Below are 20,218 nucleotides of genomic sequence, written 5' to 3'. Positions count from 1 at the left end.
CAGCCCGCCATCCTGGAACAGCCCTGGTCCCCCTACCTGGCACCCCCACCTTGACCCCTTTCCCAGACCCCCGAAGCCAGTCAGCTGTGTGACCCCCTCGCCGGGCACCAGCAGCAGAACCTTCCGCTGAGTTGCTGTCCCAGCGCGCTCCCGGCCCGCGGCGCCCGCGTGCCCGCGTCCTCGGTCCCCGCATCCGCGCGCGCGGCTCGGGAGCGCGCCTCGCTGATTCGCTGCCGCGCGGACTGCGGAGCCCGCGCGCGCCCGGGACACCTTGCCTGTCTGCAGCCGCGCGGCCACCGCCAGCTACCGCTGCAGCCCGGGCGCCACGCCTGCCACCAGCTCAGCGCCCCGGAGGACAGCGGCGGCGAGCCCCAGAGCCCGCGCGATGCAGGCCACTGCCGATTCCACCAAGATGGACTGTGTGTGGAGCAACTGGAAAAGTCAGGGTATTCTCTTTATTTCAGTCGTGCATGCCCGCGAGACCCGGGCTCGCCCATTGTGCATCATTTCACCTGTGGGACCTGTGCATGCTTTGTACCCAGAGCTTTCTGTTGGGGGAGAAAACCTGCTATTTCAAAAGCCAAAATGGATGGTGCTTGGGTTTTTCCTTTTTGTTGGTAACCTCCCTCCCCCATCTCCCCTTTTGTTTTCTTGTTGCAATGCTGACATTTTTAAATAATGCACCATTGGCCTCCTCTGGGAGCTCCTTGGGTGTTAATCTTTAAGCACTTGTTTAATCTTTGCTCATCCCCAGAGTTAAAGTGCTTTCTGATTGTTCCATGGATATCTGTGCATTTATTTCTGCCCAAAGGTTGAAATCGTCCCCCAGAACCATTAACCGAGAGGACTCCCAGTGCATCCTTTTAAGAGGGACACACCCATTTTAGGGTTGTTATTTGTGGCCACACAAAGGAGACTGGAAATGTAGACTTAACCCCCCAAATCTGGAAAATATGGTGGCGTAGCCACTATTAGGATGGTTCCCTTTGAAATATTCTGGTGTTTTTGTCTATTGGTGGAGTAACTTGTAACTATTATTTATTAATAATGGGTTTCTATGGACTAAATGGAGAGAAATGACATAGCAATGGCAGCTGCCCTGTGATCTGAGGCAGAGATTTTGAGACAGTCCATATCAGCCCTGGGTGTGGCCGCCCCCCAGCCTCGCCTGGCTTGCTTTTCAGCCATTTTCCTTCAGCCTCCTACTTCACACATCCATCTCTCCTTTGTTACATTAAAATCCTGCTCTTTACCTTGCTCCTGGTAGAGATCATGAGGAAAAATAAAATTTACAAGAATGAATTATGTGCAGTGAACTCGGGTGTTTGGAAGATGAAATGTCTTTTGATATTTAACAAATATAGTTCCAAAGAAGACGGGTTTGCTGTAACCCGCAGGGTTTTGCAGTAACCCCTCTGGGGACCAAGAATACTCTGGAGAGCAGCTGATTTTTTTTAACATGGCATCTTCCCCATGTAATTGGATATCACAGAAGAAATAGGGTTCTTTTTCATCTTGAGTGCCTCTGTAGAATTTTTCTCCCATATATTTTTGAAAGAAAAAGTAAATACAATATCAGAATTGAAAGCATGCTTGCTTTGCCTCTTGTTTGTTGGATAGGGTGGCTATGACATTAAAATTGTGTGGATCTATTGGAAGTACAACTGATAAAGGTAAATGGATGAACCATAAATCTTAAAGTATAGATAAGAAATGTCCAGCGATTGGGGGCATAATAATTTTAGAAAATGACAACTACGTGGACTAGCACATGTTTAATGTAGAAGGCAGCTGTGAAAATTCTTGGTATCGATTCAATCTTGTTCCATGTCTGGATCCATCAGTTACTTAATTATACACACTGGACAACTGTGGCTTCATAAAATGTCAAGTTTAGTTGGACATAAAAACTGGTCGTTGAACTATGATAATGGGTTTCTTCTATTAACAAAAGTAGATATACCAAAAGAAGCCAGTTTTCAGTTTTGTTTATGTAAGGTATTGGACATTTTTTATCACAATCCTATATGTTTTGCCTCAGGTGACTTTCACACTAGGGTTTAAAAAAATACATGGACATTTATAATGAGAAGTTAACACAAAATGCCATAATTTGCCCATTAATGACAATCATGTTCCTTTCCAGTGTCCAGCTACTTGTGAAGATTAATTCAAGATCACTGAGGATGTTTTACACTCAGTGACCTTTGGTTGTCTTCAGTACCACTGATTACCTTTTGTCAGACAGAACAAAGCCATTATCTTGAAAACTGACAATGAGTGGGTTTATTGGCACAAAAGAGAAGCACAATTTTCCTTTTTTTTTTCCTGCCTTCTGTGAGAACTTCACATCCAAATTAAAGTTACAATAAGATTTTTTATTGTTGTTTAGCATTTTCAATATCCTTCTTCAATTTAGTCCCTCATCATCAAAAATAGTTGTTCTTAACCCTGGGTGCACATTAGAATTATCTGGGAAGCTTTAAACATGACGAAGGATGCCCCACCCCAGGAGGTCCTCCTTCTGTTGAACTGAGTATCAGTATTATTCTAAAACCTCTTCCCGGTAAGTCGAATATGTAGCCAGGGTTGAAGCCTCTAGGGTGCAATAATTCTTAGTGTGCTCCAATCCCTAGGCCAGCAGAGGTCTGGGATACAAATGATGACCTGGGTAATCTAGGGGCAGCTGGGAATGTAGTTAAAAGAAGTCAGTACAAGGTTTTCAATAATATTCTATGGAAGTACTAGGAGGCAATAGTTTTGCATGGAGAGGAAATAATTGAGCTTTGTGTTTCCTTCATGTTATGAAATATTTCATGAAGAAATTGCAGCAGATTGAATATTCTGTGAAGATTCCACTGAAATCACTTGCAATGTACTATGAAAATTGTAGCGTACATGCAAAAGGAACAAATTATACTCCTACCACCAAATACCACTTAATAAATCAAAGTGAATTCTACTTAGTGAAAACAGAATGAGATAAATAATAGATCTTCCAACAGATTACAACAATGCTAATATTTGTGGGGTGCTTTCCCTGTGTGCTTCACTTGCATGTTTGCTCTGAGCTTTATCATCTTCATTTCCCAGGTGTCACCTGAGGCATCTTTTGAGGCACAGAACTAGAACGCCAGAGGCCCTCACTTCTCTCTGTTTCACCATCTGCTTCCTAGCTGGGCAGCTTTTACCTTGGTGACTTTTCTAAAGATGAATTATCTACGTACTGGTGGTTGTATGGCTTAACAATGCTCTTGTTTTTACAAGTTTGGGTTTTGCCAAACATCCCATTTGAGATTTCCACTTCACTCTCAGACAGCATGAGGCTCAGAGAAGTGAAGTGACTCGCCCGGCATCTTGTGGCAAGTGTCCAGCTGAGTAGTGAAAAGTGATCTTGGCTAAAATCCAGAGCATCCCTTCTCCGTACTCACCATCCCCCTTCCTAATGCTGAGTTACTGGAAGTGTGTCTGCGTTTACCAATTCTGAGATGTTGTCATGTAGGTTCTGTCTTTATAGATAAAGCAAAATGTAGCTATGAGGCAGTGATCTTGTCCACTGTTATTATTAACATCATCATCATCATCATCATCATCCTAAATTCTTGTAAAGATTAGCTATGTATCAGTTGCTGACCTAAGCTCCCATGACATACCCCCTATAGAGGAGGAAATCAGGGTGTTAGGTCTGTGATGATTAGTAATTCACTCCAGGACAGAATGGGATCCTGAACGCAGGTCTAGCCTGATCATAAATCACTTTTAACTATTCTACCACACTTCTTAAATCCAAATGGTACTGTGCCAGTAGAACAAAATTTAATTGGGACCATCCATCTGTATGATTTACTCTGTGCTCTAAAGATCAGCTTTTTAAATTTCACTGTTTTCAGCAAACTGACCTGGCAGGATGGTTAGTACAGTAATATGGGGGATGGGTTCATGCTGTGTGCTTAGGGCTAACAGTCAGCTTTGGCTCCTTCCTGGCTGTGTGTGGCATCATTCTGTACTTACAAATGCCCTGGGCTGTAAATTATGGATGGAGAATGAAACACTTTAACACTTACTTAGAATATAACCTAAAAGCATCTTTTTAAAAAATAAAATATTTTTGAAAATCTTACACTGGCCTACTGATGCTTTGTGAGTACACTTTAGAGTAGACTGTGCTGCACGATACTAGCTTGAAATATGTTGACGACCCAAGCATCCCAGAATGCACACAGAGGACAGAACTGTTTTGGCAATGATAACCAAAAGAAATGCTCGTCTTTTAAAAAGGTAAAGACAATTTTACATGTATTCATAAAAGCAGACCAATACTTCCTTTTATCCAAAGCATCATTTTATTAGACCCATTAGAATATGTCAAGTAATTATATCATAAATATTACATTTGCAAACTCCCTCTGTGAATATTCTGGTGAAATCCAACAGAAAAGCTGGCTTAGCTGAGGAGCCAAAGATTTTTTTTTTTTTGGGTGAGAGAAAATTCTCATTATGCTGATAATATAAGTATATTATCTACATAGTCACTCCACTGAAGAACAAAAGCTCCCCTCTTCATAATGTGTTATCATTTTCAATGGAAACTTTATGAGGGCCGCTTCCAAAGTTTGGCATGCATGGCTTTATTGTTTTCAAAAATTGATGCATACATATTATGAAAATTTTCAATTGTACAAAGAGAAGTTCAAGTGAAAACCATAAATCACTCAAAATCTCAGCATCCAGAATAAACTAACATTGATAATTGCTGAATATTTTCTTTACTGTCTGACTTTTTGGAAAAAGATCCTTCAGGAGTGAGAAAGGTTGATTACATTGCTGATCTAAATTCACATTTTCAAATCTGCAATTTTGCTCAGAGTTCTGTGAATTAGTACTTACTTCATTAAAAACAATCCTGGTAGTCTATGACTAAACCATTATAATAAGAGAGATTGTGGGTGAAATCACCATAGTCAGCAGCAGGCCATTCTTCATTTTTAAAAAACCTCTCTTCTTCTCCCTCTCCCCATTCCACTTTCCATTGTCTTTCTCCCTTCCTCCTATATTTGAAATGATATTCTGAACTCAATTATTTTTAAACTAGTTAATATATTCTGAAAGCAATTGTGAACTAATTGATATGTTTTTAAATTAACTTATAGTAGAATTAAGTTCTAAAATCCACAGAACCCAGCAAAACACAATCTGAGTTAGACTTTGTTTGGATAGTTTTTAGAATATTATGTTTCTTTTTGAAAGTAATTAAATACATGTCTGTATTAAATTCCCCATCCTCCTCAACCTGGTCTGTAAGTTGTGAGCACCTCTATTGTTTATGTTTTCCCCCTTCCATTTCTTAAGAATGAACACACAGCTATGCAAAGAGATGTAGCTGCTTTACAATTAAGCTCGCAATTTGAAAGCTAAGAATTTGACATTAATGATTCCTTAAAAATCATATATTATGTAGATAACAGCTTTAAACGCTAAAAATCCTTGTTATTTATAACTGTATTTTAAATTTATGGCATATACATCAAATAAGAAAGATGTTAATGAGTTTTAGGACTTAGAAGAATACAATTCTGTTTTTCCAAACTGTGTTTCATCCTTAACTTAAATCTGGGTTTTCATGAAATAAAATCTTTGAATTCTTCTTTATTTCCTATATTGCCAAGAGGAAGAAGAGGAAGTAATTTCAGTGTCACTTGAAAGTTTTTGCCAAAACTGATATTAATTTTGAACAAATTAAAAGTACAAATATAAAATGAAAAAATATAAATATGGTCATATTTTACCCCCTTCCTTCAAGAGACTTTGCACCCATTGTAGACTGGCAAACTCCAAACCAATGGTAACTGGTGTCAGGAAGAGCAAAACATTTTACACTTTAATTAGTGCAACAGCAATATCATGAGAGAACATTCCATTCCTTAATTCAAGAAATGTTTTTAATCATTATAACCTTGATCAAAAAATTGAAACATAGTCTCAAAAAAGAAAAAGAACCAATGCTTTCTACTTGCATGGTTTTTTTCCTATTCCACTACAATGATGGATTTTTAAGAAGGTGTATACTTAAGATCTTGTGGCTAATTATGATTGATGACCGAAAGGGCAAAGTTTTAAATTCTGAACTAGTCAGAAAACTTACAGAAAGAAAAAATGCATGAAGAAATTTATTATGTAGGACCTCAAAAATCTTCATGCCTCAACTTCCATGATTGCAAAGGTTGTTCACCCACATATACACACACACACCATGTGGCCATCTTCCTTTGATCCCAGTTTGCCCTGGGAAGACCCCAGCCAATGAGCCCCCTGGGTTTACTACAGGTCTAGAAGAAGGAGAAGCTGGCCAACTGCCCTAAATACATGATCTCTGCTGTTTCACCTCCTGGCCAGGCCCTCCCATCATAGAGACACCGGGCCAGTGGTGACCCTGGGCTTATGTTAACATCACAGCAGGGAGAGAATGGGAATGCTACAATTCTAATAAATAAATTAGGAAACAAGAATGATAGTCACCAGGAAAATGGTAAGGCCAACAAAAGCAACATCAAGCTGTGTTTGCTTCAGTACAACCTGACAAGTAGTCTACTGGGAATAATGCCTTGGCTTTGGTCTCTCCTGGAAGAAAAGTACCTGAGATTGCTGTTTACTGTAGCTTTGAAAAATACTTCATTTTCCTTGATTGTACCAAAGCTCCTTTACAGTAATGGCTTAAATGTTGTGCTCTTTACTGTCTATAGGATACACCAGAGTTCACATCTTCCCACAGAGTTACAAAAACATCCAGAAATAGTGTTGGCATTTTTCTCTTGACAGTCGTATTGGCTGTGTTTAGGAGGTGTGAAAGAAGGACCTGGGAATTGACTCAGTGCAAATTTTTTATCAGCAAAGATCCCTGCCAGTAGCTTCCTTTCTTGGATGGGGGGTTCTGGATTACCATTTAAAATTCCAGCCTTTCGGGGAGACTGTCTTAGTAAATTAAATTCATACATCAGTTGACCAGAAGATGCCAAGGTCTCTATGTAGGTTTAAAGTATTTTATTACATTAACTGCCATTTTGTTTCTTCTGTCCCATATAAAATGAAGGGAGATTAAAGTAGGGAAAATTATTCTATGTCTTCTTGTTAACATTTTGTGGTAATTTGTTTTTCTGTTGCCTCATGAAAATCAGTCAGAGAAATTGGCCTTCTATCACTGCTTTGGGCACTGGGTTAGAGAGAACCGAAGCTGTGTAGCCTCCAAATCCAGTTAGTTATTGAATTCAGATCATTGGAAGGTTCCTAAAAGCCAAGTAAAAATCAATAGCACATCTTTTGCCAGTGATTCTTTTGCTGAAATGCTGATGTGTGTATGAGCAGGATTCTCTCACTCTTTCTTACTAGGTCTTTTAAAAAGTAGCATTAACTTGTCATATAACAAGTGCTGCATGGAAATGCTGCCTGAAATCTTTTTCTGGAACCAGATGAAATTTACAGTAAAGAAAATGGTGCAATAATGCAGACAATTGTGCACAACTTATTGCCATTGTATATCATCTGCTTGAACCGCATTTTGTCTTCCAAATAAAATATGAATAACTTTACCTGTCTTTTTAGTTCATATGTTTTTAATAAGATTTATGAATACTGCAGCCACTACTGAGTCATGTAGCTGAATGTATCTAAACTAGTTTCCCAAATCAAAATCTCTGGACTGCAGTGAAGGGCTTTCTTTCTGGAAATTTAATACAGGATTGAATTTCCATGTAGCTATTAATTCTAACCTTGGATCACTTCTGTCATTTTGCTTTTCTGTTATTAATTAGATTCTGGGATTTAGGAGAGCACTGATTTCAGCATTGATATTAGGAGTCTTCAAACCTGTTGCTTTACCCTCGCCTGAATTAATGCTTTCAGGTGTTCCAGGGAAGGCTGCAGTCCATGCTTCTACCTGTGGTTTAGGGTCTGAGATCACCAAATCCAGTCCATTTAGCAAATTGAGAGGATCACTGGTGTACCATTTCAAAGCCAGTGTGTCACTTCACGATTCTTGGCAAAATAGCTTTAATTTTTATAATTGTCAATGTGATTCAGTAACATACCTGTCTTAGTGAGTACACTGAGTGAGTGTTGTGCTCAGGTCCTACGGTTCTCACCAGGATTTTCTGTGCTAGGAGGGCATTGGAAGAAAAGCAAAGCCATCTGTACTTTGTCTTATCCAAAGACCCTTTGGGCTAATTGGCTACAGGTACAGAGTTACTTGCATTTTCCTTACTTGAGTTTTAAGGAAATTTAACTCAGACATCTACTTTTCTGGATTGCGTATAGTCTTATGAATTTTAAAGATGTTTATGTTGGCTGCTGGCCCTGGAGACCCAAGGTCAAGGACCTGCACCTGATGATGACCTTCTTGGTGGCAGAATTCAGAGGCAGTGCAAGGCACCACATGACAGAGGTGAGAGCATGTGTACACACACACACACACACACACACATGCATGCACGCACATGCATGTATGAGGAATCTGGTCTCTCTCTTCTTATAAAGCCACCAGGATTCAATCATGGGGGCTCCATCTTGATGGCCTAATCCAAAGCTAATCAAAGCTAATCACCTCCCAAAGCCCCCTCCTCCTGACCAAACTCTATAGTCAGATTAAACCTCCACCCTCCTAGTACTTCACATCAGGGAATAAAAATCTAAAGTGAGTTTCAGAAGGGATCGTTCATGTCCAAACCATAGGAGGTACTATGAAGCTTCCTACACAAATTTACATCATTCTAAGGGAACTAAAATGTGAAAAATTGGCATTTACCCAGCAAATTTGGAATGCAGAAATTCTCTTCTCTGGTCACAACTTCATCACTTCCTACTCTTCACATTCCATTGTCAGAACTCCATTGTCAAGGTCCTTTGCTTGTCCTCTGACCGCACAGAGCCATTGCCACTCTTCCAGCCCACCTGTCCCCAGTAGTCTTGACTGTCATTCCCAGCATGAGTTACAGGACTGTCATTGCAATTCTGTCCTGCAGGATGTTGGCTTCCTGGACCATGTGCCTTGTATCAATTCACAGCCCTGGGTCACCCCACTGTCTACTGATCAGAATACACCCAATATCTAACTATTGACTATTGACTACTTTCTTTAAAATTCTGGATTTAACCAAAACCTGCTTGTTTTTTGGTAGTTTTTTTATTCATTCCATTTGAAATACTAACTATATTTCTCTTTATCAGCACTGTCCAGTAGAAATATGATGCAAGCTACATATATAAATTTTCAAGTAGCCACATTAAAAATAAAAGAGGCAAAATTGATTTTGATAATATTTTATTGAATCTAATATATCCAAAAGTATTAGTCTTTCAATATATAATCAATACAAACAGCATTAATGAGATATTTTACATTCTTTTTTGTATTACATCTGAAACCAATATGCAGTTCCCTCTTGCAAAACATCTCCTTGGAGGGTGCCAAATTTTCAGTGCTAAACATCTGTCTGGGGCTCCTCCTAAAAGACCTCCAGGCCCATTTTCCAAGGAAAAGTTGAGTTAATTTGCTTTAAGTCGATGTATGGTACTGCCTTTCCACCTCAACACATATCTGCGGTCAGACCCATACCTTTCCCGAGTTTCTCCTATCTCTTCTCTATTCTTTGAAAAGAAAGAGCTGTAACCAATCATATCCTTCTCATCCTTCCCTGAGACTTTGCTTAACCAAGTATCTTCTCTTTCCAGCATCCTTCCCACCTCCCTTTCTACTAAAAGTTTGCTTGTTGCTACTGCTCCCCAAATTACTCTTCATTATTGCTTTGAACTTTCACCACACCCCCACCCCATATAGTAGGGTCTCCACCCCCACTAACCCTAACACTGCCCTCTGTGAAGTTAGGAGTGACCTTTGGTCTCCAAATTTAGTAGTCCTTTCTTGGTCCTCATTTCTCGTGTTAGGACTGCAACACTCCACACAGTAGCTAACCCTTTTCTTTGGGAAGTTACTTTCTACTCTTTGCCTGCTGTACGTACACTACTGTGGTTTCCCTTTTTAACATCCTGGACTCTGTATGGCTCCACTTATTCCTTTCAGTCTCTAACTGTGGTTTTATCCTAAATTGTATCCCTTAGCCTCTTGGAGATTTGTTCCATGCTCATAGCTTCAATCATCATTTCTGCCCAGAATACACCCAAATATAAACAATCCATCCTATCCACCAAATTGCAGTCCTGTATTTCCAATTGTCTACTATACTTCCGAGTATCATTGGATATATAATATTAAGAACCATTTTAATTCAGGGCTACTGTGACACAGCCTTGAGAAATCATTTACCTTCCAAGCTTTAAAACACTTGGCGAGTGCTGTATTTCATCTGTGATTGCTATTTCATCTCTGCCCCAGACTGTGTCAAAATGCCCTGTTTCCCTGTGTTCATGTCATAATCTGGAGATTTAAAAACAAGTGTCATCTTTCCCCCAAGCCAGTTCACACTCAGATTTTCTATTTTTAGCAGCGATGCTAATCTTTCAATCACCCATCTTTGAAATGTTGCTTTCACCAATAATTAGCTCTTCTTCCTTTCTCCCACAGCTAATTAGACACCATTCTTGTCAACTAACCTGTCACAATATTTGCTATTATCCATCCTATCTCCTTAGCCAATTGTTCCCCACATTGACAAACCACGCCTGCTTCCTTCACCAACTCCAGTTCTCCTTTTCTCAAACTATTTTTATCACCTCCAACAATACAAAATACATTGATTAGTATTGAATCAGCATTAGCTTAAATGAATGTCCAATCATCCCAGCTAGATCTTAAATTTCTTAAGAAACAAAATTTTATGATTGTTTGACTCCTGCACTTACTAGATAATAGATGATCAATAACTATTAATAATGACTCTTTTCACTTAAGGAAAAACCCTCCCATTAAACAGCTAGTTGTGAAAGCAGTTTTAAATATAATCATGTTGCTTCAAATTAATTTTGCATAACTTTTAGGATTTAAAGTATGACATGAAAGAGGCAGCTATTATTTTGAAAAAACATCAAACTTAGGAGTTGGTTCTGCTTATTCTATTCTCCAGTCAGGATATGAGTTTCTTAACTTTTAGCTTCCTTGTTGGCTATATTACCTATCAATGGGAGTTTACTGTAAGGTTTAAATGAAGTAATATATGAAAGTGCTTTGGATACTTCAGAACTAATGTAAATGGAAAATCTTGTCACAAAGCACCTAGAATCCACAGCTCATTGTTTGAAAAAAAAAATTCTTTTGTTAACCACCTCAGTAGAAATTCCTGAAATCTCACAACTTTTCTTTGCTGTGACCAAAATAATTGACTTAAACAATGTAAAGGAAGAAAGGTGTATTTTGGCTCAGGTTTCAGAGGTTTTTGTTCATGGTTGGCTGGCTCCAAGGCAAAAACATCATGGTGGAAAGGCATGGTGGAGGAAAGCTGTACACTCATGGCGTCTAGAAAGCAGAGATCAGGGGAAGAGACCAAGAGGAAAGGGCTGAGGACTAGATATGGTCCTCAGGGTTGTGCCCAATAACCCACCCAGACATACCTGCTTTAGATTAGTGCTTTACTAATCTCCTAGATATCTCTCAAGCCAATCAAGTTGACAGTCAAGATTAACCATCACGCTCTGCAAGCTGGTTGGAAGACCTGCTGCAAGATGCCCCTACACCATACCAGTGTGACTGGGTCAACCTCCCTCCCCACAGTGTCTTCCCGGAAGGCCCAGACCGAGGCAGGCCGTTCTCACTTTTTTGAATGAGTGACCAGTAGACAGATATATCAAAGGTCCTTTCTTGAAGGAATGCCGTTGCTGACAAGTATTGAGAAATTCATAGCCGGGGATTTAGCTCAGTGGTTCCACCGCCTGCCTCGCAAGCAGAAGGACCCGAGTTCGATCCCCAGTACAAAAAAAAAAGAAATTCATGCAGTGAGAATCTTCCTGAAAATAGCAAATTCTATCTCTGTCTGAATACTACTTGCAGGGTTTCCTGTGTCCCCACAGGTGGGGAGCCACTTCCCCTGGCACTAAAAGTGCTTCTTTTAGCAAGAATCATGCTGCCTTAGGATGTATTTGTTTCTAAATATGCCTGCCATGTGAGTCTGTGGGCATCATAAAAGAAATTGCAATTCGTTCTTAGTTTTTTGCACGTATTTCTTTGTTTTTATAATTCATTTATTTTTATGTCTTTTCCTCAACAAAGCCTGGCACTTAGTTCTTTCTCAGTGAGTACTGCCTCGATGAACAAATGTGGAGGAAGGAATGCTTCAGTGGCACCTCTAAATGGTGATGTTTTAGTCTTTTTATTTCCCTTTATCCTTTTCTGAATGAAGCAGAGTAACTACTGGCCCCAAAGAGCTTTAGCTGTGCTGGACTAGACAGGGCTTAGGATGACTCCCATTCATTGACTCTTGATCTACTCATTCACGGAAGCAGCCATGCTTCTGTAGAGGTCCCTTCTCCACATCTGTCCTCTGCATGTTGACCACCCATGGGGTGACTGCAGGTCGGGTCTTCCAAAAGGTCTCTCTCCTCCACCTGAAAAGAATTGTTTTTCAGTGCTCTATTTTTGAGAAACTCTTATAAAAGGAAAATTACTTGGTGAACTCATTTGAATTGTTAAGGAAAAGCAAATTGCATGCTTTACCTTATCCTGGCATGTTCACGTTTGAAAAAAGAAGGTAAAGGTGACGATGAGGAAAAACTACTTTGAGGATAGAAAAAGGTTATCCAAAGGGATGAATTTTTAAAGGCCGATCAGTGTGATTGGTAGTTGGGATGGGGAGAAGAGAGAGGCCTTAGAGAAGCAGTGCTTTTCCTTGACCTCTGGAAACCTCCTTGTAGGCCTGGCCCTGCTTACAAAAGAACAAAAGAGATCTGTTTCACTTCAAGATGCCCCATGGTCTCTCTCCTCTCCTCTCCTCTCCTCTCCTCTCCTCTCCTCTCCTCTGTGTGCTACATTGCAAAAGTGTTGTAGGAGAAACGGAACCATTTTTCTGCCCACAGAAAGGCTGTCCACTGAAATGTCACTGGGAGCAGTGGTGGTGGGTAGAAAGTGTGTGGAGAGCAGACTGCTGGGGGTATGCCAGGACCGTGGTAAAGAGCCCTCCCTCATCTCTCCTCCCTATTCACACCCAGCCAGCTTGAGGCAAGTTGGCTGTGAGGCAGGGCTAGCCCTTTGCCCTGCCATGTTCCCATGTCACCTCTTTAACTTGAATTGTTATTGGAGTACGTGACTTTTTCAACACAGGTTGAGCATCCCTAACCCGAAATACAAAATACAAGACTTTTTGAGCGCTGACTTAACACAAGTGGAAAATTCCACACCATAAAACTTTCTTTTATGCATAAAATTATTTAAAATTATTCCCTAAAATTACCCTTGGACTATGTATAAAAGTGCATATGAAACATGAATGAATTTTATGTTTGACTTGGGTCCTATTTCTGAAATATCTCATCACGTATAATCTTCCAGAATCCAAGAGAAATCCAAATACTCCTCGTCTCAGGTATTTTGGCCAAGGGATATGCAACCAGCTCCTCTGACACTCAGGGACTTTGTTTTCTTCTGAGCAAATGACTGAGATTCAACTCTGGAAGCTGGCAGCATAAGCCACCATGACTTACAGCTGGTTGTGAGATGGGAAGTTTGTTCCTTATTTTCTCTTCCTGAGAACTGATTGACATAACATCTCATAAAAGCCATTCACTGCTTGCCTAATTAGAAGATAAGTTTGCACAGATTCTTCAGCAAGTCTTATGCTTTTTTCATATCCTGGTGACTGAAATGTTCAAAATATTTTCTTTTTTATGTCACATTTGCAGCACAGTGACTTTAGTCTCTATAACTGTTGTTGTTGTTGTTGTTTCTAACAAATGATATCATACAAAACAGTTTAATCCAAATGTCCTCTCCAGGGTTTGTTGGCACAGCCACCAGGGCCTCAGTTCTGTGTATGTTTAGAGGCAGGTCACATTTTTGTCCAGATTCATATGACACTAGCTGGGGTTGCACAGACCTGCCATGCTTTCAAAAGTACCGCTTAAGGTACTGTTTTCAGTGTAGCTGTCCCTTCACAGCAGCAGGAGCATTTGTATGACTGGCGTATACATCTGTAGGTTCCAGCTGAGACAAAATTGTGCAGGACATCAAAATATGCACCCAGTCAATGCTACCCAAAAGAGAACAGGTACTTCATGGAGTCCTCTGTACGCTCAAGTCTGTTTCAAAGTCATGGAATAGCTGGCATAGCCCCCATAGGTACACCCATACAGATATGGTTTCTGGAGTCTGATCTATGAATATGTGAACTGTTCTCAGAGATGGAAACAATTTTCCCTAACTAAAATGGACTGTCAATAAGTACCATTGGCATAGCCATCTGTCTTGTCTCATTTAAGAACCCAAAGGTACCAGACATGATGGCCACACCATAATCTCAGCTACTCAGGAGTCTGAGGCACAAAGATTGCAAGTTTGATGCCAGCCTAGGTGACTTACTAAGAACCTGTCTCAAAACAATATTTTAAAAGGGGGCTGGGGCTGAGGATACAGCTCAATGGCAGAGCATTTGCCTAGTGTGCAGGAGGCCCGGAGCCCTATCCCCAGGGACACACACATACACACACACACACCCACACACACACGAATCCCAATGCCAGATGGGAGCTCACAGTCACAGCAGCTCAGCGCCCTGCAGAGTTCAGTGGTGTGTGTGTTTGTGTCCCTTTCCTACAGCTATCGACCTGCTCTACTGGCGGGACATCAAGCAGACAGGGATCGTGTTTGGAAGCTTCCTGCTGCTGCTCTTCTCCCTGACCCAGTTCAGCGTGGTGAGCGTCGTGGCCTACCTGGCCCTGGCTGCACTGTCAGCCACCATCAGTTTCCGCATCTACAAGTCGGTGTTACAAGCTGTGCAGAAAACCGACGAGGGTCACCCTTTCAAGTGAGTGCCCCTGCCTGACTGGCCCTGGGTACCTCCCCTGCACTCTGCCCTGCTTTTGTTCCAGTCCAGGGGGCCCTGCATGTGAATCTCTGAGACCCAAGACCTCTTAGCATCCTCCAAGGCCTGTCTTTAATATCTAATACTGCTTGGCACATTCCTGCTACAACCTAGTCGCTCTTATTCTAACACTTATTGCTGTGTTGAATTTTTATAGTTTAATTTTTACTAATAGTAATTATAATCCATCATATGTGTATAATGTTTTATAATTTAAAGAGTATCCTAACAATGACCTAATCCTCCTGACTCTGTGAGGAAGATGGAGCCACCGTTAAAGTCCCTATTTACAGGTGGAAAGACTGAAGTCCCAAAGGTAAAGTGGCATGCCCACACACAGCCGGTAAGTGTCAGGACAGGACTAAGGTGGTTGGATTTTTAGTTCTCCCCTCTCTCTCTCTGCCTGTCTTTCTTTCCCTCTCTCTCCCATTTTAACACCAAAGAGCCAAGCTTCTGAGGGGCTTGAGATGCATGAACAGTCTTATCATACCCCTGTGTTTCTCCTCTGTATTTTTGCACTGGAAATATCCAATTAGGCTGAATACCAGAAAGAAGAAAATCATTTGAAAAGGAGAAATCTACTAAGAGGATATATGACATGAGGCAGAAGGCAGAGCTAGCCTGGCCAGCTGCCTCTACCCAACTCCACCGAAGGATTTCCTGACTCCAGATAGAGAGGCTGGGTGCTCAGAGCACAGACTGCCAACACTACTCTCTCTCCTGCTGGCTTGTCCAGAGTGTGGGTTCCCTCCAGGTGTCCTTGCCTCCTGTAACAGAGGGACAGTTCTGGGGCTTTGATGAGATGTGTAGACCACACTGCAGAACAGCATCTGGGGCACTGGGCATGGCCCTAGTTTGCCCTTACCAGTCAGCTGAATTGAGACTTCAGTGACACCAGGGGCTTAGCAAAGGAAAGGATGCTCATTTATGGGGCTTTGTAGACTAGATGCAAGGGCCAAACTGTCCTTCCCAGGCTTGGGGTCTTGATCTCACTGTCAAACACAGTTGCAGCCTGGGCTTTCTTGCCCTTTGGGTAAATTTCTTGAGGTGAGGTAATGGCACTTCTGGGCTGTGGTGTGGCCACACCAGTTCCCATTGCAAAGGTGGGGAGAGCAGAGAGGTAGGGTGTCTTGTCCACTTCCACCAGGGCATACACTAAATCCGCTTCAGAGACTCTCACCAGGGCCCAGGGTCCATGTCTTTATCTTTGCTCAGGCCATGGGAAGCTCTACCATGTTCTACCACATTCTGGGCCTCTGAGGCAGTAACCAGGGGTGAGGGAGCCTTATCTCTCATTTCCCTTATTTCTTCTAACACCCGGTTACGGGAACAAGTGTCTAACTACTATTAGGTCAACTACTTTATCTTCCCTTAGGAGTTAAATTTAAAATACAAAACTTGCTTTTGGCTGTGTCATCTTTATCATCAAAAAGAATATCTGACTTGGTACATATTTAATCAGAACACACTATCTTAGACAAATTGCTAGTTTTGCATTTTTTATAAAGAGGACAAAAATCCATAACCTTCATATATTAAAGCCTGACTCAGTCAGTTTAGGCTCCTATCATGAAGTGCCACTGGGTGGTGTAAGCAAAAGAAATTTATTTCTCACAGTGGAGGAGGCCGGAAGTCTGAGGTCAGGCTGCCCCCTTCCTTAGGCTGCAGACTGTGATCTTCTGATTGTTTTCTCACAAGCCAGGAAGAGGGTGAGAGCTTTCTGGGTCCCTTTTCTAAAAGGCAATAATTCCATTCATAAGGGCTCTGCTGCTTTGACCCCACCACCTCACTAATGCCATTACTAGTAAAATACTACTAAAAATTACTACTAAAATTACTACTAAAAAAACTGCTCACTAGAATCTATGAGTATTTTATTATGGTCCAGGTCACTTGAGTTTTCAGAGTTCCTGAGATAAACTTAGAAGTGAATTCCAGAATTCCATGAATTCTTATAATTTGATGGGTAACAGTAATTGTCAGCTAGATTTTTCAGACAGCTCAACTATTTAGAGAAGATAGTTCATCTCTATGCAGAATTCAGCAAGTGAGCTGATTTTGCTACAGTCTCAGTGGTCACACATTGCTGTACTGTCTGTGGTGCAGAGTCACAGGGCTCCCTCCCCAGGGGGACTGTGACTCTACATTCCCCAGGGCTCTGGCAGACTGCCATCGTGCCTGGGGTGCTATCTCTCTGAGGCACTCTCTGGGGCATCTTGACAGGGCCTACCTGGAGCTGGAAATCACCTTGTCCCAGGAGCAGATCCAGAAGTACACCGACTGCCTGCAGCTCTATGTGAACAGCACGCTGAAGGAGCTGCGGAGGCTCTTTCTTGTCCAGGACCTCGTGGATTCCTTAAAAGTAGGACTGCTTAAGCCCTTTGCTTGACAGACTGGAGTTCTGTTTTCCCTAGAGGTAGAGAGTTAGAAACCAGCGCATTGCAGACCGTACAATGGAGGTGGTGATTCTATTCTAGAGTCAGAAAACCTCCGGACATGCGGCATCATGGCGTTCAGCCAGTTCCCTTCAATACTGTTCAGAAGGATTGAGACACTTACCCAAGGTTGTCCCATAGTTACTGACGGAGCATGTGTACGTCACACAGCTACTGCGAGTATTTCTGTACTTTTTTTTACAGCATACCAGGATGTTTATTCTTAAACTATTTAAAATTCCTCAGCCAATTCCCTAAAATTAATTCTTAAAATTCTAGATTGGGAATGTTAAAACATACATGCTCCCTCACTGGAAGAAACTCTAGACTGTGCTAATACTGACTCTTCCAGTGTCCTGGAGCTGAACCATCTGAAGGTGGGAGTTGGCCTGACCTCATGCATGGCAAGGGTCTGGGCCGCCCAGGCTTCATTGTCTGTGCTCTCACTGGGGCCATGGGGTTTCTCTGAACAAGTTGCTTTGGCTCCCTGTGACTTATGTGTACAGCAACATCCATGAACCATGATTCAGCAAGGCCGCCAGCGGAGAGGGGGCAGCTGGGTGAGGGTATGCGTTTTCTGTCCTGCAGTACTTCGTGCACACGCACACCAAGCAGGGTTCTGCACCAGGATGGGCAGAGGGAAACATGAGAGGTGTGGGCTGGACCCTCAAGGTGCTTCACAGGAATAATGACTCACTAACTACTGACCCTAGTGCTTTTAGGGTAGAGTTCATATTGTCATGCAAAAATTGTGGGCTGGACCAGGGTCAGGGAACCCTACCACTAAAGGACCAGGTGGTCAGTATTTTGGGTTTTGCAGACCTTGTTATATACCCAGCCTCACTGTGGCATAAAAGCAGCAAAAGACAACAAACACATCAATGAAGGCCTGTGACAGTGTACCAATGAACACTGAAAATTGAATTTGATATCATTTCATATATCCAAACATATTTTTCTCGTTTTGATTTTATTTGACCACTTAAAAATGTACAAACTCTTATTAACTTGTGGGCCCATACAGAAATGGGTCAAGGGCCATAGTTTGCCAACCTCTGGCCTAGACTGTTATCTCATGGCATCCCTGGAATCTTCCAATAATGGGATCCAGAGGTGCCAGAGACCTAAGGGCAGTCCAGTCAGGAATTCCATGATGGGATTTGACCACTTTACTGCTCTTTTGTTTTCTTTCATTTTCTATCGCCCCTAATTTGAATCGAAAAGTTATCATTAGGAATTCTAATTAGAAAAAGTGGAAATGCTAACTAGAGAGACTCTCATTCTGATCTAAAATGAAGTCAGTGGAAGACACTGTTGTCTGCCAGGAAGGGTCTCGGGACTCCTGACGACCCCTATGCTCCTCAGTTTGCAGTGCTGATGTGGCTCCTGACCTACGTGGGCGCGCTCTTCAATGGCCTAACCCTGCTGCTCATGGGTAAGACAGACCAAAGCAGAGTTATGTTTCCTTCCCGTGCTTCGACAGTGTCACGCTGTCCGAGCTATGGGCTTTTAGCTTGTTTTGGTAGATTCCTAGGAATGAGTGCCAGCTATCCCTGAGAGCAAAGCACTTCCCTCATCATCGAAGTTCAATTAGAGAGTATAACATACATTACACATTAATAACAAATTTCTAAGTTGAAGCTTTCTTTTTCTTCAACCACAACTGGTGGTATTTAACTTCTAACATACATCTGTTTATACTGTTACATGCCATCTATCCATGTGGCAGTTATGGATAGAGACTCATTTTCATCTTGGGAGGGCTCAGTCTATACTCATTGTAGAAATAATGACATAATATCTGGAAAGGGCTCAGCATTCTGTTGTTTTTTCTTATGACTTGCCCTATCTTCTTTTATTTAGAGTTCTTATTCCAAATAATGTATCACACACATGTATATATAATGCTATGGTGTCACCATATATCTATAACTATCAGAATTTTAATGTTATATCTGCTACTCTTGTTGATTCATATTGGTAACACTCAGAATTTTAATACTGTATTTGTTTTTCACCCCAGCTGTGGTGTCAATGTTTACTCTACCTGTAGTGTATGTTAAGCACCAGGTAAGTTCCATATGACACCAGACATTCACAGTAAATTTTGATTTCATGGTCTTTGGATGTGCTCATGATCTCTTTCTCTTTGTAGGCACAGATTGACCAATATCTGGGACTTGTGAGGACTCACATAAATGCTGTGGTGGCAAAGTAAGTTACATAGTCCCATTCATATAAAGATGCCACTGTTTAATCAGGCATTTGAATGAATTAAGTAAGTTTAACAAAATGATAGTAAAATAATGTGTTAATTTATAATCATTCACTCCAATCCTATGTTCATTCTATTCTCAATTATATTATTTCAGAAAATGAGTATAAATTGCAAACTCTCAATTAAATAAGTCCTTGTCATTTAAACCATTAAGATTATTTTTAAAACTTTAAAATGTAAAATTTTTGTTCCCTATAAATTTTACCTATGCCATTTCAACTACTCAAGTGTATGTTTGCTTGTTTAATTAATATTGCTCTTCAAAACCGGAGTATTGGACAGACTGTACTTCCTGCTACCTGACAGATTAGGAGATGAAGATTTCAGTTTCATGTATCCACAGCCAACACGACCATTTAACTTGGTAGTTTTTTCTAATTCTTATGTTAGTGTTTTAGCTTTGCTTCCACTACAATGCTAGCTTTATTTTTTATTAGTATTCAACTTTGTTTTAATCAAGTCAAGCTAATTTTCAACTATAAATACATGTCACC

General features: G+C 41.2%; 1 protein-coding gene across 3 annotated transcripts in view; it reads left to right on the top strand.

Moving 5' to 3' along the window:
* The window catches only part of Rtn1 (reticulon 1), a 252,876-nt gene that overhangs the window by 225,841 nt on the left and 6,817 nt on the right, over positions 1 to 20,218 (top strand). For 2 of the 3 annotated variants that reach the window (XM_004837454.3, XM_087195207.1), the window contains exons 4-8: positions 14,747 to 14,954; positions 17,235 to 17,373; positions 18,812 to 18,881; positions 19,470 to 19,516; positions 19,602 to 19,660. In XM_004837454.3, the coding sequence (XP_004837511.1) occupies positions 14,747 to 14,954; positions 17,235 to 17,373; positions 18,812 to 18,881; positions 19,470 to 19,516; positions 19,602 to 19,660 (523 nt within the window). Of the gene's footprint in view, positions 1 to 216; positions 447 to 14,746; positions 14,955 to 17,234; positions 17,374 to 18,811; positions 18,882 to 19,469; positions 19,517 to 19,601; positions 19,661 to 20,218 lie in introns of those variants that run through there. The other variant, XM_004837455.3, reaches the window with a different exon arrangement.

This window comes from Heterocephalus glaber, unplaced genomic scaffold (genome assembly GCF_053883595.1).
Source record: "Heterocephalus glaber isolate CG9 unplaced genomic scaffold, H.glaber_assembly_v1.0 deba00001608, whole genome shotgun sequence".
NCBI classification, from domain to species: Eukaryota; Metazoa; Chordata; class Mammalia; order Rodentia; family Bathyergidae; genus Heterocephalus; species Heterocephalus glaber.
This window is presented reverse-complemented; position numbering and strand designations above follow the sequence as displayed.